This window comes from Pan troglodytes, chromosome 13 (genome assembly GCF_028858775.2).
Source record: "Pan troglodytes isolate AG18354 chromosome 13, NHGRI_mPanTro3-v2.0_pri, whole genome shotgun sequence".
Lineage (NCBI taxonomy): Eukaryota > Metazoa > Chordata > Mammalia > Primates > Hominidae > Pan > Pan troglodytes.
Window position 1 is genome coordinate 140,604,515 of NC_072411.2, and position 26,661 is coordinate 140,631,175.

Sequence of the window (26,661 nt, forward strand, 5' to 3'; positions counted from 1 at the left end):
TCTCTGCTGTTATCAAGACCAAACACCACTGTAGGAAGTACCCCCACTCCCGCCTCCAACCCCCACAGGGCCTGCCAGGTCTGCCCCCAGTGGGCCCCCCTGGTGCATCTGGGCCACCCAGGGCCAGCCTCAGCAGGGGCACTCGCGGGGCTGCGCCTGCGGCTTCCCTTACTCCAGTCTGGAATGTTGTACACACGGATGAGCCAGCAGCTCACGCCCACGACTGCTGGGGTCTCCGGACTCCCTCATCAGCCTCCTGCTGTGCTGTGTACAAATCCTCCTCCTGCATGAGGCCCCGCTGTCTAACTCAGCAGGGGAGAATGGGAGGAGCCAAGGGAATCCGTGCTGAAGGACCAACGCCAATACTCATGGTGGGACGACGCTGCGATATTTGAAGTTGGGAGTGTGCAAGAAATGTTACTCGTTTGTTCACGAATGCATTCATTTATTCAATGAACTTCGCGTCAGCCACTGGCCGTCATCAGTTACCGACCTGATTGCGGGCTTCATGGAAGGGATTTGGGGGAGCATTCATCTAAAACCACAGCACGCTGCGACGCTCAGCCCTGCAGTGGGCCCTCACCAGTCCCCGCGCCTCCGAATCCACCCTCCCGGGGCTGCTCGTGGCTAGCAGGGGCACCTGCGGGGACCAAGCCAGCCCGGCCGAGGCCCGGGTCCCGCCCGCCACGGCCCTCGGGGCCCCGCCCACATCTGGCAGAAGCCACGCCCCGTCCGTGGGGGTGGGGATGGCCCGCCGGACCGAAATTCCCAGGCTGCTGCTTCAGGCAACGGGCTTTCCGACTCCTTGGCTTCTTATGTGAGGAAACCACAGCGCGGCCGTCATCCAGAGAGTCGGTTACTCGCGAAGTTCTCGCCGGACGAAGGGACCAGCCAGCATCTCGCTAGACAGCGAGGCCGGAAGCGGAGGCGCGGCCCCTGCGCGGCCCCGGAAACCAGTGAGGCCGGCGCGCGCCCGCCGGAAGCCGCGACCCCGACGCGCCCCCCATCGCCCTCGGCGCCGGAAGTGGTCGCGGGCAGTTCTGCTTCCTGGCCGAGGGGCGTGCGCGGGCCCGGGGCGGCTGCGGAGGCCGAAGCATCCATGGCGGAGGGCGGCAGCCCAGACGGGCGGGCAGGGCCGGGCTCCGCAGGTAACGTGCGCGCGGCCACTGGGCCGCGGGGCGTGTGGGGATGGCGGAGGGCTGGCTCCGGCGTCCCTGCCGAGGCCCTGCGTCCTCGTCCCGGGCTGGCCGGGTCCACGGGGCAGCCAGGGAGCCGCACCCCGCAGGCCGGGGGTCGGGTTCAGCGCGGCTCGCAGTGCTGGGCGACCCCACCACGGACGCGCTGCCCGCTCCTCGGCCTCGAGTGCAGTCCCCGCGCTAGATTTTCTTTCCGGTGGAACTTGCTCGTAACTTCCTTCCCGTTAGCCGATACAGATTTGATATGACCCAACCGCAAAAGTAGGACGTGGGCCACCTTCCAGCTCTGAGCGCACGGATCAGGAAAGCTACCCTCTGGCTAGAGGGTAGCCCTCGGGAGGGCAGGCACTTTTTCACCATTCTGCCGCCCACGGCGTGTCCGGTGGTACAGCGGGGCAGCCTTCCCACCCACCACAGGCACAGACCAGGGACAACGGGGACGCCGTCTCCAGCGAGCTCGTCAGTGACACAACATGTCCAGGGGCCTTTGGCCCACCAGCAAGGGAGGCAGATAGAAAGGCTCACACCCACCTTCCAAAATAACTGTCCTACTTAGGGTCTCCACCTTGAAGTGTCCCTACCATGCAGATGTGAAGGAAGCGGTCAGGACAGGTTCCCGTTTCCCGGTGGTGTGGTGGGAGTTCCTTCTTGCTGGATTTCTGAGCTTGCCATTCTCGCCAATAGTTTCATGTGTTCTGGGCTTTCTTTACATGCCTATATTTGTCTTTGGAGGGGTTCCTCTCCTTCTTAGTAATAAACCAATACATTTCTTAAAAATCTCAAAAGATTGACTTGGAGACTGGTGCAGATAGGCTTTTCCATCCATCCCTCCCTCTGCACCTCCTTCCAATCATTTAACAGACTTGTATTGAAGACCTGCTGTTGGCTAGACCCAGCAGAAGATACTGCAGTGACCAGAAAAAGCCAGACAAAGCATCTACCATCCTGGGCTTTGGTTGGCGTTGACTTTGACTTCAGAGACAGCCAGGACCTTAGGGTCTAGGATGTCATCTCATGTGAGAGTGAGAGACGGAATGATGGGTGTTCCGTGGGAAAAAGAGGACCAACAGCTACTTCCCAGTATAAAGAGGGTTCCTGGGGAATAAACACTGGCTTTGTCGGCTGCACAGGTCTCCTTTTTTTTTTGAGACGGAGTTTCGCTCTTGTTGCCCAGGGTGGAGTGCACTGGCGTGATCTCGGCCCACTGCAGCCTCCGCCTCCCGGGTTCAAGCGATTCTCCGGCCTCAGCCTCCCTGGTAGCTGGGATTACAGGTGCTGGCATCATGCCCGGCTAAATTTTGTATTTTAGTAGAGACGGGGTTTCACCATATTGGCCAGGATGATACCGAACTCTAGACCTCAGGTGATCTGCCCGCCTCTGCCTCCCAAAGTGCTGGGATTACAGGCGGCAGCCACCACACTCGGCTGAGGGCTCCTTTTTATATCCTCATGCACTGCTGTTTTGTTATTCAGTGTGTTTCGGCCCTGGTAGAGGGGCAACAGATTTTCAATTGAAGCTTAAGTGCTATCCTGGGGCAGTTGTGTTGTCATTGGAGTAGTTGATCAGCAAAACACAAACTTGAAGTTGCTTTTGAATCTGGAGCTGGGGAAAGATTCTGAGTCTACTTTGAGCAGGGCACAGAGGCCAGCAGAGGGGGCCCAGAAGAGGGCTCAGCAAAAGTCCTGTGGCCGCCATTTACCTGTTGGTTATTGCCCTACACCTGAATCTTTCCCACTCCGACTTTGAACTTTTTCACCCTATAGTAACCGCAACTGTGGAGTAATTACAGGGGAGGATAGTTACTGAAGGAAGACTGGGGTGGTGGCTTAAAGAGCTGTTCATGCCGGCTTGTTGATCTGCGGCCGGTCTGGTTGTGGGATCAGCATGAGCAACTGAATGGACTGTCAAACCCTGCAGAGCTGGGACACTTACTCATCACCCCCGTTTCACCTGTGGTTGAGTCTCATGTACAGTAGTACTCAAAAGAGATTAATTTTAATATAAAAAACAATGTCAGCATCTGGAAAGAGCGCCCTTATGGAGTGGGTGCTTTATACCTGCCTGTCTGGTCTCACACTAGGACAGCATGGCAGAGCAGGGACTTGAATCCAAGCGGTCTGAGTTTTTGCTCTTTACTTACACACGAATCTGTGTGACTATTTTTACAAAACTCTTAAATCTTCAGGAGTTTATTTTGGGTTATGATGTGAGGTGAATAACTCAATTATTTCCTAATAAGTATGTAATTGTACAAATGCCGTTTGTTGAATACTCTTTTCCATTCTCGCTGATTGTGATGCCGGTTTATCACATTCAGGCATACCTTGGGGATAGTGTGTGTTCAGTTCCAGAACACTGTAATAAAGTGAATACTGCAGTAAACCAAGTCACATGAAATTTTTGGTTTCCCAGTGCATATATAAGTTATGTTTACATGATACTATGGTCTATTAAGAGTGTAATAGGCCAGGCGCCAGTGGTTCATGGCTGTAATCCCAGCACTTTGGGAGGCCGAGGCAGGCAGATCACGAGGTCAGGAGATCAAGATCATCCTGGCTAACGTGGTGAAACCTCTTCTCTACTAAAAATACACACACAAAAAATTAGCCAGGTGTGGTGGCGGGTACCTGTAGTCCCAGCTACTCGGGAGGCTGAGGCAGGAGAATGGCGTGAACCCGAGAGGCGGATCTTGCAGTGAGCCGAGATCACGCCACTGCACTCCAGCCTGGGCCACAGAGTGAGACTCCGTCTCAAAAACAAACAAACAAACAAACAAAAAAACCCGAGTACAATAATACCATTATGTCTAAAAATGTACACATTTTAATTTAAAAATACTTTATTGCTGAAAAATGCTAACCATCATCTGAGCTCTCAGTGAGTCACAATCTTTTTGCTGGTGGAGGGTCTTGCTCCAGTATTGATGGCTCCTGACTTATCGGGGGCTATGGTAATTCTTAGATGACAATGAAGTTTGCCATGTTGTCTGGCTCTTCCTTTGATGAGATTTCTCTGTAGCATGAGACATTGTTTGATGGCATTTTACCCACAGTAGCGCTTCTTTAAAAATTGGAATCAGTCTTCTCTAACCCTGCTGCTGCTTTATCAACTAAGTGTATGTGGCCTTCTAAATCCTTTGTTGTCATTATGACAGTGTCCACAGCATCTTCACCAGGAGTGGATTTCAGCTCAAGAAACTGCTTTCTTTGCTCATCCATTCAAGTTTGATCATGCGATTGCAGCAGTTCAGTCACATCTTCAGGCTGTAATTCTAGTTCTCTTGTGATTTCCACTGCATCTGCAGTTACTTCCTCCATTTAAGTCTTGAGCCCCTCAAAGTCATCCATGTGGGTTGGAATTAACTTCTTTCAAACTCCTTTTGATATTTTGACCTCCCATGAATCACAAATGTTCTAAATGACATCTAGATTGGTGAATCCTTTCCAGAAGGCTTTCAGTTCATTTTTGCCCAGATCCATCAGAGGAACCACTACCTATGGCAGTGATAGCCTGACAAAATGTATTAAATGATGATAACACGTGAAAGTCAGAATGACTCCTTGATCCATTGGCTGCGGAATGGCTGTGTTCGCAGGCATGAAAACAGCATGAATCTTGTACATCTCCATGAGAGCTCTTCGGTGACTAGGCACATTGTCAGCGAGCAGTAGTATTTTGAAAGGAATCTTCTGAGCAGCAGGTCTCAACATTGGGATGAAAATATTCACTAACCATGCTGTGAACAGATGTGCTGCCACCTGGGCTTTGTTGATCCATTTATAGTGCACAGGCAGGAGTTTTGGAATGGTGAATGAACACTGACTTCCACTTAAAGTCACCAGCTGCATTAGCCCCTAACGAGAGTCAGCTTGTCCTTTAAAGCTTTGACGCTAGGCATTGACTTCTCCTCTCTAGCTATGAAAGTCCTAGATGGCATCTTTTTTTCCAATAGAAGGCTGTTTCTTCTACATTGAAAATCTGTTGTTTAGTGTAGCCACCTTCATCAATTATCTTAGCCGTGTCTTCTGGATAACTTGCTGCAGCATCCACATCAGCACTTGCTGCTTCACTTTGTACTTTTGTGTGATGGAGATGGCTTCTTTAAACCTCGTGAACCAACCTCTGCTACCTTCACACTTTGCTTCTGCACCTTTCTCAGCTCTCTCAGGCTTCATAGAATTGGAGAGAGTTAGGGCCTTGCTCTGGATTAGGCTTTGGCCTAAAGGAATGTTGTGGCTGGTTTGATCGTATCTCCAGACTACTCAGATTTCCTCTGTATCAGCAATAAGGCTGTTTTGCTTTCTTATCAATTGTGTGTTTACAGGAGTAGCACTTTTAATTTCCCTCAAGCTCTTTTTCCTTTGCATTCACAACTTGGCTGTTTGGCACAAGAGGCCTATCTTTGAACCTTCTCAGCTTTCCACATGCCTTTCTCATTAAAATTAATCATTTCCAGCTTTTAATTTAAAGTGAGAGATGTGTGACTGTTTCTTTAACTTGAACACTCAGAAGCTGTTGTAGGGTTATTAATTAGCCTAATTTCAATATTGTGTCTGGGGAACAGGGAGGCCTGAGGAGAGAGTGGGAGCAGCTGGTTGGTGGAGCAGTCAGAACACAGACCACGTTGATGGATTAAGTTCATTGTCTCATATGGCACAGTTTGTGGCACCCCAAAACAATTACAATAGTAACATCACAAATCACTCATCACCATAACAGATAAAATAATAATGAAAAAGTTTGAAATATTGCAAGAATTACCAGATTGTGACCCAGAAGACACAAAATGGACACATCCTGTTGGACAAATAGCTCCAAAAGACTTGCTCAGCACAGGGTTGCCACAAACCTTCAGTTTGTAAAAAAACACAATTACCTGTGAAGCTTCATAAAGTGAAATGCAGTGAAATGAAGGCTGCCGGTATTAGGTTGTTTATACTGAGATCTTTCTGGGCAGCTGATGGTTTGATTTTCTTTTTTATTCTGATGAGTGTTCTGTTACCCAGTAGGGTAGGTCTTTTCTCTGTACACTTACTAAAAACCAAAAAAGTTCTTCTCCCTTATATTTTAAAATAAACTTTAGAGTATTTTTTGTGACATCTGATAACAAAACCCCAAAGAAATGGGTCACGCTTTATTTAAAATTCCTTGATTATTGAATCTTTTAATCCAAGTACTTGGTGTTTTTTCTGCTTATTCTGTTCTTTTGTGTTGTTTTTGAGTTTTATAGTCTTCATTAAATGGGCTGGATTTATATTTATGTACATGTGTTTTTAACCTTCGTTTTTATTGAGGTGGGACTTCTCTATGGTCAAGTGCACCTGTCTGAGGAGTTTCTTAGGCAGGCCTCCCTGTGGCCGTTGCCCAGGGCAGCGTGGTAGGGAGTCACCCGTGTAGCAGATAGCAGCATTTGCTCAGCCGTTGGATTTTGCCGTATGTCTTTTTTGTAGTGAAGGAGATGACTATGTTCTCCTTCATAGTTTCCCACTATTAAGATATTCCCAAATACCAGTACTAAGATATTTGCTAGATTCTTTGATACAATATTGATTCAATCTGCTGATATTTTCTTTTTTCTTTTTCTTTTTTTTTTTGAGACCGAGTCTCACTCTGTCGCCAGGCTCTGGAGTGCAGTGGCGCAATCTTGGCTTACTGCAACATCTGCCTCTGGGTCCAAGCAATTCTCCTGCCTCAGCCTCCTGAGTAGCTGGGACTACAGGTGCGCGGCACCACGCCCAGCTAATTTTTTGTATTTTCAGTAGAGATGGGGTTTCACCATGTTGGCCAGGATGGTTTTGATCTCTTGACCTCGTGATCTGCCTGCCTCGGCCTCTCAAAGTTCTGGGATTACAGGCGTGAGCCACCTCGCCTGGCTCAATCTGCTAATATTTTCTTTAGGATCTTGCATCCGTATTCTTCAGGTTTGCCTTATCAGTGGATTCTTTGACACAATATTGATTCAATCTGCTGATATTTTCTTTAGGATCTTGTTTCTTTATTCTTCAGTAGGTTTGGCTTATAGTTCCTGGGCCCCATCAACTTTTAAAAAATTATTCTTGTCAGCGTTGGTGTCAGGAGTGTGCTAATTTAATAAGGGAAGGTTTCTACTATTTTCTGTGATTTATTTCTTTTGTTTTTACAGACAGGGTGTTGCTGTGTTGCCCAGGCTGATCTTGAACTCCTGGCCTCAAGTGATCCTGCCTCAGCCTCCTGAGTAGCTGGGATTACAGGCGTGCCACCATGCCCAGCTTGTGGTTTATTTCTTGAGCATTTGAAGGTGCCCCGTAGCTGGGAGAGGGAAGGCTCGCTGCAGATGGCACCCCCTTTTGGTTAGTCTTGGCAGGGCCTCCCTGAGCTAACAGGATCCCCTCTCTTCAGTGCAGGTCGTAATCTGAAGGAGTGGCTGAGGGAGCAATTTTGTGATCACCCGCTGGAGCACTGTGAGGACACGAGGCTCCATGATGCAGCTTACGTCGGGGACCTCCAGACCCTCAGGAGCCTATTGCAAGAGGAGAGCTACCGGAGGTGAGCGGCGCTGCCCAGGGCTGGTCCGGGTACTAGGGCCCTGAAGGTCTGCGTGAAGCTGAGCCCCACAGTCCCTGTGCAGATGAAGACCTTGATGTTGGGAGGAATGTGTTCCAGTTTTAGAGGATGGGGATAAAGGAGACTGAGGCAGCATGGTCAGAGTTGTAGGAGACAGCCAGACAGTGTGGGCAGGGAGACCTGAGTTCAGGTCCTGCTCTGCCATTAACCTTAGTGTTTTCTGGCAACTTCTGGCCTTCTGTGGGCCTCAGCCTCCTGATGTCACTCCTGAAGGTACCACTGTTTCCCTCTTCAGTGGCGGCCCCGCCCCATCTTGGGTTTCTTGTGGCTCTTGATTGCAGGCGCTTCTGTACATTCACCCTGCTTCACCACCTTCCCTAGTGCCCTTTCCTCTAGCTTCTCAGGCCCTTAGTCATCTGCCCCCGGGACCTGGGCCTCAGCCTTAGGCCCTTTTACCTCATCAGCTTTCTCCTTTCTGTTCCCCTCATCAGTGGTCCCCTGTCCTGGCCTTGCCAAACTCTGCCTGTCCCCACAAAATGGCTCCAGCCCTTCCTTCGCAGCAAGTGATGCTTGCCCTTCCCTCTCCCTGCTCAGGACACCTGGGGGAGCAGAGTCTGCTTGCTCTCTGGAGTGTTCTCTGATTGTTCTGCGGGTCTAAGGTTGGAGTCCCAGCTAGAGCTTAAACTCAGCAGCAGCCAGGAACTATCCATGCTGCTGTTGTGTCTCTGCGTTCCCTTCAGGACCCAAATGCCAGTGCGGTGATAGAAGCAATGCCTACATGTTGGTGCTGAAACTAATGCCACAACTTTTCTTTGCATAGTTCCCAAGAAAAGGATTTCTAACAGTACAGGAATGTATTTCTTCATTTCCTTCAAGTGTCTCAGCAGTATTTCATCAGAACAGATATCAGTATTTAAAAGAAAAATACCAGAAAGGACTGTCATAGGAAGACAGATGGATTACGCACAGATATTTAAAGTGGGTGACTCAAGCCCAAAGAAAACCTTAATTCAACTTGCAGATGTAACAGAATGAAATAGAGTTCGGTGAGGTCTCAGCCCAAGTCTTTCTATATTGCATTTCCCAGCACTGTTTCTCCTCCTTCTTTTACTCAGGCTCAGGGCATCTCTGGTTCTTTACATTTTCCCACTGCTATTTACTTCTTTGGTGATGAGTTCCTGGAGTGCTCCTCGACTTTCCTGGGCAGTCAGAGCCTAGGCGCAGCTGGCGGAGGAGCCCCGAGGGCTGGCTTGGGAGCTGCTTCCACTGCATGTTCCTGGGCCCTGGTTTGGTGCTCTGGGCCTCTGAGCTTTGTTCTCAGTGACACTGGGAGCTCGCTGTGAACCCGTTGCGGTCACTGCCTTGCTGGGTCGGTTGGTGGGGCAGGCAGTTGCAGTCTGATTGTGACATCTGCAGAGAGCTGAGTCTGGACAGGTTCCTCTGCCGCTCTTGGCCAGGGGTGTAGCCCCCGTGCCACCTTAGTGATTCCTTCAGGCCATCATTTGTGCAGTGTTAGAGGTTGGGGGCCTACATAGTCACCTAGTCCTGGTGAGGATGCTGAGGCCTAGAGAGGCCCAGCCTCAAGCCTTCACAGATGGTAACTGGGGAAGAGCAGCCTAGGGGCTCTTACCCAGACTCCCGGGCGAGTGCGCTGTTCATTTGGCACTGCCTCCCAGGCAGACCCTTCGCACCTTTGTAGAGGAAGGCACTTCGGACAGCAGTCAGGAAATCTAAGAACTAGAGATCTTAGTTTTGGTGCTGATCATTCTGCAGGTGCCTTGAGTTTCCTGTCTCTGGAATGGGGCTCGTAATGCCTGCCCTGCCATGCCCCGGTCCCACAGGGGAAAGGTGTGAGAGCATTTCAGAAGGCAGAGCCCAGGTGGAGGTGTTATTAACCAGAGGGGGGCCGTGTCCATGCTGCCAGGGTGAGGGGGGCAGTGCAGCCTGTCCCTGTCTTGCGGCTGCCTCTCATGAGCCCCCTTGTGTTCCTCCTGCAGCCGCATCAACGAGAAGTCTGTCTGGTGCTGTGGCTGGCTCCCCTGCACACCGTTGCGAATCGCGGCCACTGCAGGCCATGGGAGCTGTGTGGACTTCCTCATCCGGAAGGGGGCCGAGGTGGATCTGGTGGACGTAAAAGGACAGACGGCCCTGTATGTGGCTGTGGTGAACGGGCACCTAGAGAGTACCCAGATCCTTCTCGAAGCTGGCGCGGACCCCAACGGAAGCCGGCACCATCGCAGCACCCCTGTCTACCACGCCTCTCGCGTGGGCCGGGCCGACATCCTGAAGGCCCTCATCAGGCCAGTACTGTGGAGCTCGCTTGGCTCCTGCAGCCACTTTATTTTTCTTCTCTGTATTTTGCAGTTTTTCTGTCTTTAGAATTCGGCTCTTTAGATGACTCGCCTGTTTTGCTGGCCTTTGTAAAGAGCTGCCTCTTGGCTTTATCAGGTCTCTTTGTTTTTCGGCTTATCTGTTCCTTTATATTTACTTTTATCTTTTTCTAATTTTTAGTTTTTTTTCCCTTTTGAGTTGATTGCTTATTCATTTTTTCTTAAGAATGCAAACTTGCAACGTTAATTTACCTTTTACTATAGTTTTGACCATCCTCTCTAGGCTTTTTCCTTATTATTTAAATAGCTCTAATTGAAGTTGATTTCCTCTTTGTTCTTAGAGTTATGGAAGATAAGGTTTTAATAATGCTTTTTGTTGTATTATGCTCAGATAATATGGACCAGATAGTTTTCATTTTGGGGATTCTTTGACGTAAAAAAATTATTGTTATTATTATTTTTGTTTAGTTTTTGAGATGGGGTCTTACTTTGTTGCCCAGGCTTGAGTGCTGTGGTGTGATCATAGCTCACTGCAGCCTCAAACTCCTGGGCTCAAGTGACCCTCCTGCCTTAGCCTCCTTAGTAGCTGACACTACAGGTGTGCACCACAATGCTGGCTTCTCTTATTTTTTAATGTCAGACTACATTGTTGTGAATGCTTGAAACAAGTACATGACCATGGGTGTTTTGTTTACATATTATACTTTGTTAGGTTAGCACTCTCTCTCTCTCTTTTTTTTTTTTTTTACATTTTTGTCATTGGATCTGCCAGAAATTTAAAGAATTCTGTTAGTCTCTGATCACATTTTTGATTTTGCCATTTTTTCCCCTTGTACTTTGAATAGGTTTTGCTTTGAAAATTTTGATGCTAATTGAGCTCATAAAAGTTCCTGCTTACATATTATGCTGTATCAAAACAAGAGTACTATTAGTTTTATTTAAGGCCCATTTACATGGCATTATGTAATATTTAGTTTTAATCCTAGGGAGTTTCAGTAGTTCTGTTTGTGCTTGTGTAGAACTATTTGTCTAGGAGTTTTTGCTTTTTAATACAGTGAACATTATTGCTATAGCTGATGTTGGGGTCTGTTTCTGTTATCTTTCTGTTTTGTAACTATTTCCATTTGATATCTTTTCTTCTTATATGTTGTTTTTTTCTTTCCTCTTCCATTATACTAGGTTTACAGTCTTATTTTATTTTATTTTTTTTGAGACAGAGTCTTGCAGTGTTGCCCAGGCTGGAGTGCAGTGGCGCGATCTTGGCTCACTGCAACCTCCGCCTCCTGGGTTCAAGCAGTTCTCCTTCCTTAGCCTCCTGAGTAGCCGGGACTACAGGTGCCCGCCACCATGGCCGGCTAATTTTTGTATTTTTGGTAGAGATGGGGTTTCACCGTGTCAGCCAGGATGGTCTCGATCCTCTGACCTCGTGATCCGCCCGCCTCGGCCTCCCAAAGTGCTGGTATTACAGGCGTGAGCCACAGCGCCTGGCCTACAGTCTTATTTTAATCATACTAATGGTTGCCTTTTTTTTTTTCTTTTTGAACCAGATTGCTTTTATTTTTCATGTTTCTAGTGACTTCTTTCCAGCAAAGATGCTTTTTTCCCTCTTTTACTCTGGAGACCAAATTGCTCTGCATTTGGACAGGGTGCAGTTTAGGTAGCTGGTTCTCAGGGAAATTTTTCTGTATTGAAAAGGATTAGGTAAGGGTTCTGTTGTTATAGGCTGCAGCCAGGGTGGCTCTGATGAGCAGGGACCTGGGATTCCCTTTACCCAGCACGGAATATGGTCTTTAAATTAGGTACTGAGAAATGTTTTTCCTGTTGAAGGGTTTTATAAATTAAATAGCTACACAATTGGCTTTTGGGAGGCTAAAGAAATGAGAGTGGTAAGGTTGTTACGTTAGAGGGTGATAAAGCTGCAAGGCTTTTTCCCTCTTTTTAAGGATTTCTAACCTGATTATCTAAGCTACCGCAGTCCCTTGTCTTTGCACCTTGGAGAATGTAAGCTATTAATTTGGAAATGCTTTTGAGTAGGATCAATCAGGGAAATTCCATGTTGGTTCCAGAAAGCCCTTTGGGTATTTCAGTCAATTCATGATGCACAACTGCTTTGAGTTACCTGCAGGCTGCCCGAGAAGTACATATACAGATGCCCTTCATTTTTTTCTTTTTTTTTTTTGAGACGGAGTCTCACCCTGTCGTCCAGGCTGGAGTGCAGTGGCGCTATCTCGGTTCACTGCAATCTCCGCCTCCAGGGTTCACACCATTCTCCTGCCTCAGCCTCCCAAGTAGCTGGGACTACAGGCACCCACCACCATGCCCGGCTATTTTTTTTGTATTTTTAGTTGAGACAGGGTTTCACCATGTTAGCCAGGATGGTCTTGATCTCCTGACCTTGTGATCCGCCCGCCTCGGCCTCCCAAAGTGCTGGGATTACGGGCGTGAGCCACCGCGCCCGGCCACAGATGCCCTTCTTGCGAAAACGTTACTAAGACATCTTACTCCCTCACTGGAGCACAGGACATTACTTTCACAAGGTGGTACCAAGAACATATATTATTCTATTAAAAAGTTTTCTATATTCTAAATTCCAAGATAATTGACTCTTGGATAGTAGAGTGATACGGTTAAGTTACTGAACAGTGATGTTCTCTGGAAATAACTTAGCTTCTGCTTTCCATGTGCCAGTTCCCCCTTAGGGCTCTCATCTTTCACTGTTGCAATTTTCTGTCCCTCTGTAAGTCACCTCCATTTTGTTATTTGTAAATTCACTTGATATGTATTGCTCATATTTTAGAAAAAAGGTACAGAGTGGTATTTCTGTATGTGCAAAAGTTATATGGATTTATTGAGTTCTCCCAGTGGTTCCTTGCCAGTGATATTAAAAGCAATAGAGGAATTTGGAAAATATTCAGGATTAAAATTAACTGGATCTCATCCAGTATATTTTTATGAGTGGATGAAGGGCTATCTTTCCCACAGCTCAGCTAATACCAGATTGTCATATTGCCCAAAAATTACAAACGTTTTGGAAGATTTTCCCTAAGAATAAGCAAAAAAACCATCACTGCTTGAGATCCAGTTTTCCTTTGCTTAATTGGTTGGGTGTATGAAATGAAATATCAATTTCTTGTTGGCTCTGTGTGTTTTAGAATGCTTCCCCTGTCACTCCTAGAATGTCTTGGAGAGTGGGTGGTGTTTGTGTTTGTAGTGGAAGCTTCATTGTCATGTGAGTGTGTTGGTTGGAGAGTGGGTGGTGTTTGTGTTTGTAGTGGAAACCTCATTGTCATGTGAGCGTGTTGGTCCGTGTGCTGGTCCTCAGGCCTGTGCTTCCTGAAAGCAGCAGTTTTGGTTCCAGGGGAGCGTTTCTCTGGACACTCAGGATGGTGCTGAGGAGACGGTTAGAAGGCGTGGTTGCTGGCCTTACCTGTTGGCGAGCGCTGTGATTGTGGCATAGAAGGTGATGCAGTTCTGTCCTCCCTGCACCCTGCGTGTTCTGGTCCCGTCATCGCTGGTCCCCACATATTGCCCTCTCCTATTACAAATGAAATACTTTGGTGGTGACGAATCTTGTGAGACATTGCGGGACTGTGTGGGCTGATGAAAGCTCAAGAAAACAGGTGCCAGCTCTAATGTTGACTCAGATTAGAGTCATGTCATGCGTTTTGGGCAGGAATCGCAAAGGGAGGTTGTGTTCGCATTCCCCTCTTATCAGGCTGCGTGTGATCGCAGTGTGTCCATTACTGCCGATACTCACTTCCGTTATTTGACTAAGGTGGTGCCTGCCATGTTTCGCTCCCGTAAAGCTATTCCTTTTCTCTCTGTAAGTAGTATTTTGAGGAGAGGTGCTTTACAACCATGTATATGTCCTGTTCATCTCAGATTTTTAATTTGTTCATTTATTTATTTGTTAGTATAGACTCATGGTTTCTGATATTATCCAATGAGTTATAATTCATTATTATTGTTACTTATTTTGATATTCGTATTGTCTCAGTTTGGCTACTGATAGCTGCTTCAAGCCATCTCTGTCCTTTTGACATGACCTTAGTCATTCTGTGAGCAGCTCCTCACTTTCTCCTGTAACAAGATATTCTCGGCTCATCTTGCACTTTGACTGCCTCAGTCCTGGAATAAGTCATTTCTCCTAGGAGTCCTGGTTTCTTTTAGTGAAGAATGGTGTGCAGAACCCTACATTTGGACACTAGGAGTGCCTGTTGCTTTTGGGGTATCACAGTTTTCACGCCCTCCTATTGGACCAAGCTAAGGTTGTATGTACATTCCACATTTCTGTTTATATTTCTTTATATACATTGACAGGAATTCACCTGGCTACCTTTAATCCAGGCTCATGCCACAAGGTTCATCCTAGTTTTCTGCCTTTCGCATTTACTATTCTCCTTTCACCAGTGAGAAACCCAGTTCCCCTGCCCTCCACATACTGACTGTGTTGTCCTGTTGTCCCCTGTGTGGCACCAGCCAGCCCCCTTTTGCTGCCTCTTCCCATACATGGCTCCTGACCTGTTTGGGCTCTCACCTCTCATGCCAGGTGGCCTTCTCACCTTGTCAGGACTCTGACTCTGAGCCAGGGCCCCCTCGTTGACTGATCCCTGTTCAGAGTAAAAATGATTGGTAGTTTGCACTTGGCCTGGAAGAACCCTAAACGTCTGATAGAGAGCCATATATTTGGTCATCTCTGAGTACAGTGACAAGGACAAGTAAAGTAAATGGAGTCATTTAGAGATTGGCTTTGGTGGAGAATGAGGCTTCTAAGTCAGGTGGCTCCTGCACCTGCCCTATGTGAGATTTGTTTCCTCCCATCGGGCTGTCACTGGGGAATAGGAGGGGCGGCCTAGGGGTTACCTCACTCATGGCTGTGTGCATGCCCACGTGGAGAGCTGTGTGACGCTGCCCTGCCGACAAGCTGTGAGTCCTGGCCTGGGGCCTTTCAGGTGAACGTGACGCTGGGAGTGGTCTGTGCTAATCATGGGAGTCTGGATGTTTAGTGTGCCTGAAAAGAAAGATGTCCTAGTGGGCAGCGCATCATGGCACCAGCTGGATACCTGATTGAGTTCATGTGTTTCTTTTTGCTTTCAATTTTTTTTTTTTTTTTTTTTTTTTTGAGATGGAGTCTCGCTCTGTTGCCCAGGCTAGAGAAGTGGCATGATCTCAGCTTACTGCAACCTCTGCCCCCTGGGTTCAAGCGATTCTCCTGCTTCAGTCTCCTGAGTAGCTGAGATTACAGGTGCCCGCCACCACACTTAGTTAATTTTTGTATTTTTAGTAGAGACGGGGTTTTGCCACGTTGGTCAGGCTGGTCTCGAACTCCTGGCCTCAAGTGATCTGCCTGCCTTGGCCTCCTGAAGCGCTGGGATTACAGGCATGAGCCACCGCGCTTGGCCAAGGTATAAATTTTTGGAAATCTAGCTTGTATCCTTGTCTCCTTGATCCTGTTCTCTCCCTCCCCAGTAGATAACCATTTAAAAAGTTCCATGGTTTACCATAAGCACACTGCAACCTCCTCCCCTACAGAAACAGTAGTGGACTGTACACTTTCACTGTGCTGCTTTCCCTCCCTCTTCCTGTGCTCGGAGGCTGCTCCGGAGCAGTGTACAGCGACCCCCCTCACTCCTTTTCAGAGCTGCACAGGGCGGCGTTGTGCAGATGAGCTGCAGTTCATTCAGCCAGTCCCGTTAGTGGACACGTGGGTGGTTTACTGTCTCCAGCTGTTAGGGATGCTGCTTTAATGAATTGCCTTGTGCATACATCTTTCCATAGTTTTGCAGATGTATTTTGGAAATAGATCCTGAGCAGTGTGATTGATGGGTCAAAGGGTAAATGCATATGTAATTTTGCTAGCGATTGACAGATTGCCCACTCTACAGGGGGAAAGTTCACTTTTCATTGCTCAAACAATGAATGAGATTTCCTGTTTCCTAAAAGCCTGGTCAATAAATTTTTGGATTTTTCCCAATCTGATAGGTGAGAAGTGATATCTCAGAATAGTTTTAATTTGCATTTCTGTTCCGAGTGAGGCTGAGTGTGTTTTCATGTGGCTAAGAGCCATTTGTAGCTGTCCATCTCTCTAATTTTTTTTTTTTTTTTTTTTTTTTTGAGATGAAGTCTCGCTCTGTTGCCCAGGCTGGAGTGCGGTACCATCTCAGCTCACTGCAACCTCCGCCTCCCGGGTTGAAGCAATTCTGCCTCAGCCTCCCGAGTAGCTGGGATGACAGGCACACCCACACCCGGCTAATTTTTGTGTTTTTAGTAGAGATGGGGTTTTGTCATGTTGGCCAGGCTGGTCTTGAACTCCTGACCTCAGATGATCCACCTGCCTTGGCCTCCTAAAGTGCTGGGATTACAGGCATGAGCCACCACGCCCCGCCCCATCTCTCTAATTTTTCTGTAGGGCTATTGATCTTTTTCTTTTAGAAGCTCTTTATACGTTAAGGGTATTAACCCTTTGTAACCCTTTTCCCCAATTTTTCATTGCTTGTTTTACATTTACTTATGTTGTTTTGTCATGCTTATGCTATGCAAGAGTTTTTCTTTTAAAAATTTTCATGTTAAAAACATTTTATTTGTGGATTTTGTGTCAGAATTAGGCAAATTTTACTTAGAGGTTTTTTTCTAGTTTTTGCATGGTTTCATATTTTACGTTTTAAGTTATGGTCAGTTTGGAATTTATTCCAGTATATGCTATGGTGAATGGATATACTTTTACCTTTTTCCATATGGATGTCCAGTTACCCCAAAAAACACTTAGTAAAACATCTACACCCTCCCTTGTTTGAGATACTGCCTTTATCATATATGAAATTTCTATGTGCAATTTGGCCCATTTCAAGATTTTCTGTAAAGTTCCATCATTCTGTCCATTTTGTTCACATACCAATGCCACAGTTTTATTTTTAGCCTTTATAATAAACTTCACTTATGGTGTGGCTACCTCCCACCACCCCCTTCTTGCTTGACTTTTTCATCTTCTTTCATCTTACAGATGAACTTTATATATCAACTAATGTAGCTCCGGGGATGCTATTTTTATTTATTTATGTTTGTAATCAACTTATTTAGTTCTAGTAATGACATTTTCATTTATAAAATAAATTTAGGGAGAATTATCTTCTTGATGTTGGGTCTTAATCAGTACTGTGCTATGTCTTTCCATTCTCTTAGGTCTACTTTTGTTGACTTTAAGTAGTAGTTTATCATTTTTGTTATGCAAATTTTGGACATTTATTATTACGTTTATGCTTAGATATGTCATAGTAAAATTTATTTTGCTATAATAAATGGAATTTTTCCTTCTACTTTTTATATGAAGCCTATTGGTTTGACAACCTGCTACTTCAATAAGTTCTCTCATTGCTTGTTAGTTGTTTTCCCATATTATTTAGGGCTTTTCAGACACATTGTATCCTCTGAAAATAGGAAATTTTTACCTCTTATTTTCCAACTTTATGCATTTAATTTCTTTCTCTTGCCTGATTGCACAGGGTACCTTTAACACCAGTGTTCAACAGGAGGCTGGAAAGCAGGAGTCTGTCTTGCTCCAGCTTTGGCCGGAGTGCTTCTAGCCTTTCCCTGTTAAATGAGATGCTGACTTCTGGCCTGAGGGAGTATGTTTTATCATGTTAAAGAAAAGCCATCACTTTCTGTTTTCTTGAGCATTTTTAAACACGCATAGCTCTTGAGTTTTGTCATATGCCCACCTTTTTTTTTTTTTCTGCATCTGCAGAGATAATCAGAGGATTTTCCCCTCAGCCTCATTTTACAATGGATTATATTAATAGAGTTTCTAATATTGGAGTTACCTGTGCATTCTTGGGATAACTCCCATGAGGTCATGGTATATTGTTTTCTTAATATACTTAAGGATTCTCTTTGGCTAAAATTTTATTGAAGATTTAAAAGTTGGTACTCCTAAATGAAATTAGCTGGTAGTTTTTCTTATGCTTTGGCCCTTGTTGGGTTTTGGGGTTATTGTGCCAGTTTCATCAGATGAATTTGTAAGTTTCTCTTCTTTTTCTTTGCTCTGAAATAGTTTAAATAGCCTTGGGATTATTGGACCTTTAATGGTTTGAAGGACTTCCCTTAGGAATTTTTCTGTGTGCGGGGATTCCAAGTTCTTTCCTGCTACCTTATCTTGCTGAACGTAGTGAAGCTATCTGATCTGTGGAGTCTCCTACAGCGCCTGGTGTCACTGAATCAAGGCCTTCTGCTCAGGGTGGCTGTGGGATTTGTTGGATCTGTGGGATCTGTGGGCTGTGGTCAGTCCCCTGCACAGTCTGACTTTCCCTTTCTTCCCTGCAGGTACGGGGCTGATGTTGACGTCAACCACCACCTGACTCCTGATGTCCAGCCCCGATTCTCCCGGCGGCTCACCTCCTTGGTGGTCTGCCCCTTGTACATCAGCGCAGCCTACCACAACCTCCAGTGCTTCCGGCTGCTCCTCCTGGCTGGCGCGAACCCCGACTTCAACTGCAATGGTCCTGTCAACACACAGGGATTCTACAGGGGCTCCCCTGGGTGCGTCATGGATGCTGTTCTGCGCCACGGCTGTGAGGCAGCCTTCGTGAGCCTGCTGGTAGAATTTGGAGCCAACCTGAATCTAGTGAAGTGGGAATCGCTGGGCCCAGAGTCGAGAGGAAGAAGAAAGGTGGACCCTGAGGCCTTGCAGGTCTTTAAAGAGGCCAGAAGTAAGTGGCTTGAGTTCAGCTCCGACTTGTGGGCTGGGTTGATTGAACGAATCAAGATGTAGCAATAAACAAGAAACAAAAACCTCCACCTGAGCACTTGGCCAAAATCTTCAGTTAGCACTCGCAGTTTTCCAGATGGTTGTTCAGATTGATCTTCTCTTTTTAAATTCCTGAATACCAAGAACTGATATCAGGGAATCTCTAAAAGTACATGTGTGTTGTCAGAACTCCTAGAATTATGCTCTCTCTCTCTTTTTTTTTTTTTTTTTGAGGCAGGGTCTGGCTCTGTCACCCAGACTGGAGTACAGTGGTGCAATCATGGCTCCCTATAGCCATGACCTCCTGGGCTCATGCAATCCTCCCACCTCAGCCTCCCAAGTAGCTGGGACTGTAGGCGCACACCATGCCCAGCTAATTTTTGGGTTTTTTGTAGAGATGAGGTTTTGCTGTGTTGCCCAGGCTTGTGTTGAACTCCTGGGCTCAAGTGATCTGCCCGCCTCAGCCTCCCAAAGTGCTGGGATTACAGGCACGAGCCACTGCTTTGGCCTAGAATTATATTCTCTTTATCCTTTTGCTCTGACCTGTGGCCCCAGATTCTTATAGACAGTGACTTCTTTTATGCCTGGTTTTTAAATGAGCCCTTAAAACAAATTGCAAGCGGGGCTTTCTAGGGTTCCTTACTCTCCTTTCTTCAATTCCACTCAAGTATCGCTACTTTGGATTGTGTGATAAGCCTAAATTTTGTAACAATAAAGTTCCTGGTCTGCTTATTTATGAAGAAAGATTTTGTTAACGATTAATGCATCAGTAGCACCAGAGATTGGAATTGATCCATAGCTTGGTCTTGTTATCCGAGGCTCTCTGGGATTCAGACATTGACCTCATGTGTTGTCTTTAACCTCCTGCCCACATGTCACCCCCTCCCACCGCTCCCAGTCTGGGTCTTGAGACATCCAAGTTCATAACCTCTTCCTTCTCCCTGCCTCTCAAAGGACTTTAAATTCATTGTGTTTTTGTTACTGGATTTCCCTAAACCAGTTCATTAAAGCATGCTCCTGTGTAGCCTTCCCACAAATAGTTAATGAATGGTCAGCTGGGAGCTATACTGATAGAAGAAGCAGCTTGCGTTTAGGACTGTTCCACTCCTCAGCTTCCTCGCTAATCGAGACAGAACTTGGCTGTGCTCTTTTCGTTGGGGGCAAAGTCGTCAGCCTGTGCCCCTCAAGCACTGCTCAGCCTGTGTTCCCCAGGCACTGGTGGAGCTTCAGGGATTGACTAAGGGAAGGGGCTGACAGAGGCTGGGCGTCCACGGCCCGCACCTTTTGGGGCCTTCAGTGGTCCACTCTGATTTCTTTCTCTAGCGCATTAAACACGGTCGAGTTGTGATCCAGGGAGCAGATGCCCTGGGTTAACGAGGCTGGAAAGGTTTCGCTCTTTCCTGCAACAGAAGGAGCAGATAAGAAGACCTTCCTCCCTGGGGCCTGCTCTCCTCATCCATCAGGAAAAGCCATCACTTTGTGTTTCACTGAGCGTTTTGAAGTTGGTAGTGAGCATTGGTGCACTTCTGGCTGGCAGTCCCAGCTGCCTTTTCTCTCTATAACTGGAATAGAATGAACCTTCCTCTATCCCTCTCTTTCTTCCCACGGCCTTCAGGTGTTCCCAGAACCTTGCTGTGTCTGTGCCGTGTGGCTGTGAGAAGAGCTCTTGGCAAACACCGGCTTCATCTGATTCCTTCGCTGCCTCTGCCAGACCCCATAAAGAAGTTTCTACTCCATGAGTAGACTCCCAAGTGCCGCGGTTGATTCCAGCGAGGGAGAAGGTGATCTGCGGGGAGGTGGACACCGAGCCCTGAGTGCTGTGCTGCTGCTGGTCTCCTGATGGCTGTTGCTGCAGAAGATGTCCTCGTAGACTGTCACTGCTCCTCAGGTGCCTGGGCCGCTGAACAGTCCTTGGGTCATTGTCAGCTGAGACGCTTATACTAAAGTTATTATTGTTTTTCCCAAGTTCTCTGTTCTGGATTTTCAGTTGCATATTAATGTAACGGGCCATGGGATATGTACATGTAGGGGCTGAGGTTGGAGGCCTACTAATTTCCCTGTAGGGAAGACTCCCAGCACTTCTGGAACTGTGCTTCTCTTTATTTTTCTACTTCTCAATTTGATGGTTCGATTAAAGCCTTCTAGTATCTCAATGAAAAGGGAGTTTCGTAAGCAAAATAGAGGACAGAAATGCAGTTCATGAACTTGCTGGTTGGTTTTCCCTGCTCCTGGGGTAACACATGCACTTGTCATACACGCCCCTTCCTTGCCCCTTCAGTATTCTCTCTTTGCGATGGAGGTCTCATAGTGAGTGTCTTCACTCAAGGGTGGTTTCCTGGCTGCACGGCACCTGTTCCAACACCTACTGTGCCTCTCATCAGGTGTCACGATTTTTCTGCCACTTCACCTTAGGGAGCTTCCAGTGATTGATTTTAGGAGGCCCACACCAAACTCCCCAGGAAATGACTGCCTTCCTTGGGACCAAGGACCGTTCCAACAGCATTCACTGCCAGTTCTAATAGGCGAGGAAAATGCCCGAGGCGCTGTCGTCTGTCCCCCACACGTACCAGAAAGTGAAAAATGCAGCGAGTCCTCTGGGTGGTTATGAGCCTCCAGGCGCATGCTGTCCAGTGGACAGAACATCTGGCGGTTGGTTGATTGCTCTCTTTTGTCTTGGTCGCTGCTTCTAGAATCTACGCAGGGGATAGCAGTGAGGTCAGAAGTCTTTCCCGGGAGAGAGATGGCCTGGGTTATCATTGCTGATGGCTTTGGCTGTGTGGGTTGGGCTTCCCCTCACCCAGGGCTGCACAGCCAGGTGTGAGGGTCACCGGCAGGTGGGCTGGTGGCTGCAGCCTCAGAGCCCTCCCAGGTTGCTGCTGTTTCCAGTGAATCACATTTCGTCATTTGAAGCCCATGAGGACCATTGTGTGGATCCATGGTGATTCTAAACTTCAGATATATTTAGGAAGGAGCAGATTTCAAATCTGTGTTTGATTTTCTGTAATAAGAGAAATCCAATTTGTAAAACTTGAACAATGATACCGTTTTATTTACTTAGTAGCATCACTGTGTGTCTTAGCAGGCAGGCAGTGTCTGGCCATTATTGTGTTCTACAGCCAGAGGATAGAATTCTATACCCCCAACCCCTTGTGTCACAAATGGGCTCTGTGTGGGTCACCCCAGCTGACCCGTGTATGTGCAGATGCAGTTCCGAAGGGAAGAACAGTCCTCGGGTGATTCAGAGGGGAAAATGCAATCCGGGAGGTGTTTCCTCAGCTGAGGTGACACTGTTAGAAGCTGTGATGGTTGTGTAAATGTGGGCTGTGTGCTGTTCCCGAGGGGAGCTTGGGATTGGGTCCTGCTGAAGCCAGGAGGGTCTTCCCAAGATAGGAGAGGAACCGCAGGTGGTGAGCGGCTGGGGAGGGCCAGGACAGCCGGGGCTGGGTGCTGCAGGGGCTTCATCCCGGGAGAGGGAGTAGGCGTGTTCTTTGTGGTACCAAAGTGGGACTAGGACAAAAATTGGGCTGTGGCTGGGGCAGGAGCTGTAGGGAGTTAAGGAATGATGATATGGAAGTTGGAGCCACCACAGTGGACTGGGCCTTGTCACTGGAGGTCGTAGGCAGTGGCTCATCACCCTGGTAGGGCTGATAGGGGCTTTCAGGGAGGCTGGTTAGCTCCCTGCACTCTGGCTCTTTACTGGCTTACTGTTTAGCTCCTCCCACCTCGAGTCTCTTCTTCCTGCCACCCTTTGGGCTCAGAGGAGGGTGGCTTTTTTCGAGGTGAGCCATGTTGTAGACACACGATATGCTCTGCGTCTGCTCTACTGAGTACTTTCTGCAGGGGCCTGTTAAGGACGAGGCCTCCTCAGCCCTGCCTGGTGCAGGAGGTGGCTCAGTTCTTGAACCTTTTGGGAAGCGGCACCTGGGAATGCTGCCTCGTGGGAGTCCCATGCATGAGTGTGGTGGTGTGACCTTCAGGCTGCACAGAGGCAAGGACCCAGATGTGGCAGCATGGGCGTCATGCTCCTTTGCACAGCCCAGGGCCTGTTTCGGAGGGACCAGGTCACTGCCCCTGGTCTCTCTAGGAGGAGTGGACTGAATGGATCCTTGCAGAGAAGACTCACCCAGACCTGGCCAGGGAATGATGTATCTGGGGAGAGAATGAGCTGGAGGAGGGGTCCTCTCATGGCCCTTCCCTGGCCTGTGGCCCAGCCTGGCTGGCCTGCAGGTGTCTAGGGTCTCAGCTTTTCATTTGCAGAGGACATGTTCAACTTCCTCTCTGTTCAAGCCAGCCTTTGCCAATTTTTTCAGAATCCAAACAATTTGGAGGTTTGGTATCTTGTTTCATAGCTGCCAAATATGAATCTGAAAACAGGGTGGGTAGCTAAGGTCATTCCTCCTGGGTTTTAGTGGCATTGCCTTCACTAAAGCTCCCTTTTTTTTCTGTTGGCAAGGACAGGTTACAGAATAGGAAGAGTCGCACTTTCCACCTAAGCACTTTAGGAAATCACCTTTCTAAGCCCTGGGGCGCCCAAGTCCCATGGGGCAGGGAAACGTGGTCCTCAGTGAGGCTGCTGCCTGGCTGGCCCGGAGTCCTCCCTAGGAGAGGGGCTCGATGGGCTGGGGGAAGGAGCCTGAAGGTTGCCCCTGGTTGCATCCCAGAAGCATCTGACTGTCACCACTGCCAGGGCAGCTGCTGGCTGTGGAACAGTCCTGGGCCCTGGGCCTTGGCTGCTGTCAACAGATGGGCTGGGCTGGGCTGTGGTGGGGTGGGGGACAACGTTGGTAACTCTGAGAATTCAGCTTTGGAGTCCCGGGTGAGGGGTTTTAGATAAACCCATCAATATCACCCACATTCTGTGACTCTTTGCATCACTCGTGTTATTTATTTATTTATTTATATTCTGCCTTGTTCCAGAAAAGTGTTTAAGGCAACAATGCTTGTTTTTTGGTGTTTTCTTTTGACATTTGAAAATTTAGTACATTGTTAAAATGTACTTGTTAAACAGGTAATTTTAAAGAGAAGGAACAATTGTTTTTAGTAAGTTTTCTTTTTCCTTTTTCAATGAATTGATTCTTCAAATTAAAAGTTCTTGAGAGAAGGAGAGGAAGATACAGCAGACATAGGACTGAGCCAAGGAAGAGTCTGCCTGAGAGAGACGCTTGGCCTGTGCTTTGCTGCCATCCGTGCGGCCTTGGCCACATCCCTGTTAACAGAGGCAGCTCCACTTCAGACAGGGACAAGGCTTCCTGCTGCGCCTTTCTGGCAGGGTTTTGTGGGGTCACATGGGAAGCAATGTGTTACGCAAGCAGTCTCCGTGTGTGTAAACTGCTGTCCTGGTGACTTGTCCCTCTTCTTAGTGGAAATGCATTTGAGATGGTGACAGGGCTGGATGAACGTGTGACCCTGGGAGATCCGGGCTGGACTGTGGACCCCGATGGGCCAGAGTCCTTGTGGCCCACAGCATAGCACTGGGGACAGAGTGCTCTATGCAGGTGAGGCGTATGAGAACAGCATGGTAAATAATTGATGAAGTCACATTTGTTCAACTTAAAGGATTGTTCTTTATTCTGAAGTTATTTTCTTCCTTATTTGGATGATAAAATTTCCTTTTATGTAATGAAGGTAAAAGTAGAGGGCAATATTTTTGCTTTTTGAAATGCTCTTGGTTGCAAAACAAAATGTTGGTTGCTGTTTGTCAGCCCCAGAATTTCTTCTTAAGTTCACCTGTCTCTGAAATCCCAAAGTCAGGGAACCGCAGTCTAGCTGTGGTGCATGTTTACGTATTGGTGAGAAATTCCTCTTGGGTTCCTGAACAGCCTGTACACTGGCAGACAGCACTGCAGCATTTCTGCTGCTCATGGCCGAGAACGAGTCTGGAGATCGCTGCGTGCGGTTTTAGGAAGTGCAAACACCCGTGGTGATGGGCCTCTGGCCACCCCCAGATCCATGGGACACACTCACAGGAAGCTGATGTGGCCTTCTCGGTGAGGACTGCACCTTAACCTGGGCACTGGGAGCCTGTGGCCCCCCTGTATGTTGGTGATGACACTAGTGTGGGTCTTCTGGCTCTAGGGCTACAGCTTCTGCCTCCTCACCTGGCTGTCGGTACTCGGCCAGCAGGCCTGGCCTCCTGGGGCCTGGATCCCCACCGGCTGGGATTGGCCTCCTGGAAGTACCTGTTTGGGCCATGTGACCTCCTTTCTCACTTATGCCTCACTCCCCTCCTCCCGCTCCAAACCCGAACCTCTCAGTGTGGAATGAACGCTCCAAACCCGAACCTCTCAGTGTGGAATGAACGCTCCAAACCCGAACCTCTCAGTGTGGAATGAAACAGTTTAGATGTGTACATGATGCACGTGGGTGGGATTCACATCCCAGGAGAATTCCACGGAGAGGAATGTGCAGATTTTGAAGTGTACAGTGATGTGTGGAATAAATACTAGAAATTCTCAGCAGACAGTGGGATGGAGAAGTGAGTGGGGGCAGGAGGGGGATTTCTGTTGCCTTGACATGTCGTTGCTCAGTGCCTGGAATGCAGGCGAGTCTCTCTTTTTTATGTTGCTTTGATTTCAAGATCTCTTAGATATACTAGGTAGTGTATGAATATGCATAAATCCAGTTTGAGAATGGTGTTTATGAAGAAGCTGTTTCGTGTGTACAGTTGCTGCTGTAATGTAGCCGGCAGTGCCCTGCCCTGCAGTGTCTGCACAGCTCCCACTGCTTCTCTTTGCTGTTGGGCATGTGAGGCATGACTTGGAGGGGGGCCTGGTGCCTGGGGACCTGCTGAAGAGAATGCTCACCACCAGCCCTCTGTTTCCCTTTCTGCTTTGGTAATCAACACGTGTTTGCCTGCAGTGGCCGGGACTGTGACTGTTTCTGCCCTTGTGCCTAGTTAAGAGCCTTCAAAAGCATAATGAACACTTTTGATATGCTGTTGTAACTTTAGTAAATGCTTTACTTCCCTCTAATTGCCCCCAAATGCCTTAATTTTGTGGACTGTTTATTTCAACAGGTGGAAGTGTTGGTCGTGTGAAATCTTGGTATTCGCATTTCAAGAAGGGAGTTCTTTTTTTCTTTCTTCTTTCTATGGAACGTTTCAAGTGATTGGATAGAAAGAAGGGCTCTGAAGCAGGAGTTTTCACCTGCTCTGAGGGAACTTGGGGCTCCAGGGACGTACCCCAAATGTTGCCCAGGTTGAAACTCCCTGACAGCCTGTTCTACGTGGCTCGTGGTTTCCAGTTTGAAGAGAGTTGTGCCCCTAAAAGTGTTTGAAACCTGTGGCTTTCAAGCAAGGTACCATTGTCCCCACAGTGTTCCGTGGGGTGGGGGGTGATGGAGACTGTGGGCAAGCCTGTTGTTTTTGGCCCCCTGTTGTTACATGGGACCTGTTTTGACGGTGGGAGGGTGAGATGTGAAGATGTGGGATGAACCTGGCATGAACGAACTAAATAAAGACATGCATCCGTCTGTCAGCGACTCCTTGTGTGTTCTGCCTCTTCATTCCTTGTCCCGGAACCTCTGCCACCTCTCCTACTCTCCTGCAAAGGCGGCTTTTTATCATGAGCGGTCTCAGTCTCTCTCTGCCTCGAAACTAACTGGATTTATGTGGCAGAGACTGCTAGTTTCCATTCATCATCCACTCTCTCCATCTGTGATAATACAACTCAAAGTTTTTAGCTGGACACTTGGATTCCCAGAATAAAGGCTTCATGTCCCAGCCTCCTGTACAGCTAGATGTAGCTGTTTACCATTGCTTCCTCCTGAAATCCCATTGATATGACTGGGAATTTTTTAAAAACATAAATCCACCAGGATGATTAAAAATAGCAACAAAATTGGGAACCTCTC

General features: G+C 47.7%; 1 protein-coding gene across 4 annotated transcripts; it reads left to right on the top strand.

Annotated features, from left to right (window-relative positions):
* The first annotated feature begins 619 nt into the window (after positions 1–619).
* ASB1 (ankyrin repeat and SOCS box containing 1) lies at positions 620–26,289 on the top strand. Of its 4 annotated transcripts, XM_063790957.1 has the most exons (6): positions 982–1,148; positions 7,581–7,722; positions 9,738–10,040; positions 18,387–18,772; positions 20,426–20,698; positions 25,826–26,289. In XM_063790957.1, the coding sequence occupies exons 1-5, from the start codon at positions 1,100–1,102 to the stop codon at positions 20,551–20,553; spliced, it is 1,008 nt and encodes a 335-aa protein (XP_063647027.1). In that variant the 5' UTR covers positions 982–1,099; the 3' UTR covers positions 20,554–20,698; positions 25,826–26,289. The 4 variants fall into 4 exon arrangements, with proteins under 4 accessions (XP_516189.3, XP_024210929.1, XP_063647028.1 ...); XM_516189.8 differs by having other exon boundaries at positions 620–1,148; positions 20,426–26,289; XM_063790958.1 differs by lacking the exon at positions 9,738–10,040 and having other exon boundaries at positions 978–1,148.
* The last annotated feature ends 372 nt before the right edge of the window (positions 26,290–26,661 follow it).

Excerpts from the sequence above, each read along its gene's own strand:
- ASB1 (XM_516189.8), top strand. The coding sequence starts at position 1,100 with ATGGCGGAGGGCGGCAGCCCAGACGGGCGGGCAGGGCCGGGCTCCGCA. Across the intron at positions 7,723-9,737 it reads CAAGAGGAGAGCTACCGGAG|CCGCATCAACGAGAAGTCTG; the intron begins GTGAGCGGCGCT and ends TTCCTCCTGCAG. Across the intron at positions 18,773-20,425 it reads GGTCTTTAAAGAGGCCAGAA|GTGTTCCCAGAACCTTGCTG; the intron begins GTAAGTGGCTTG and ends CACGGCCTTCAG.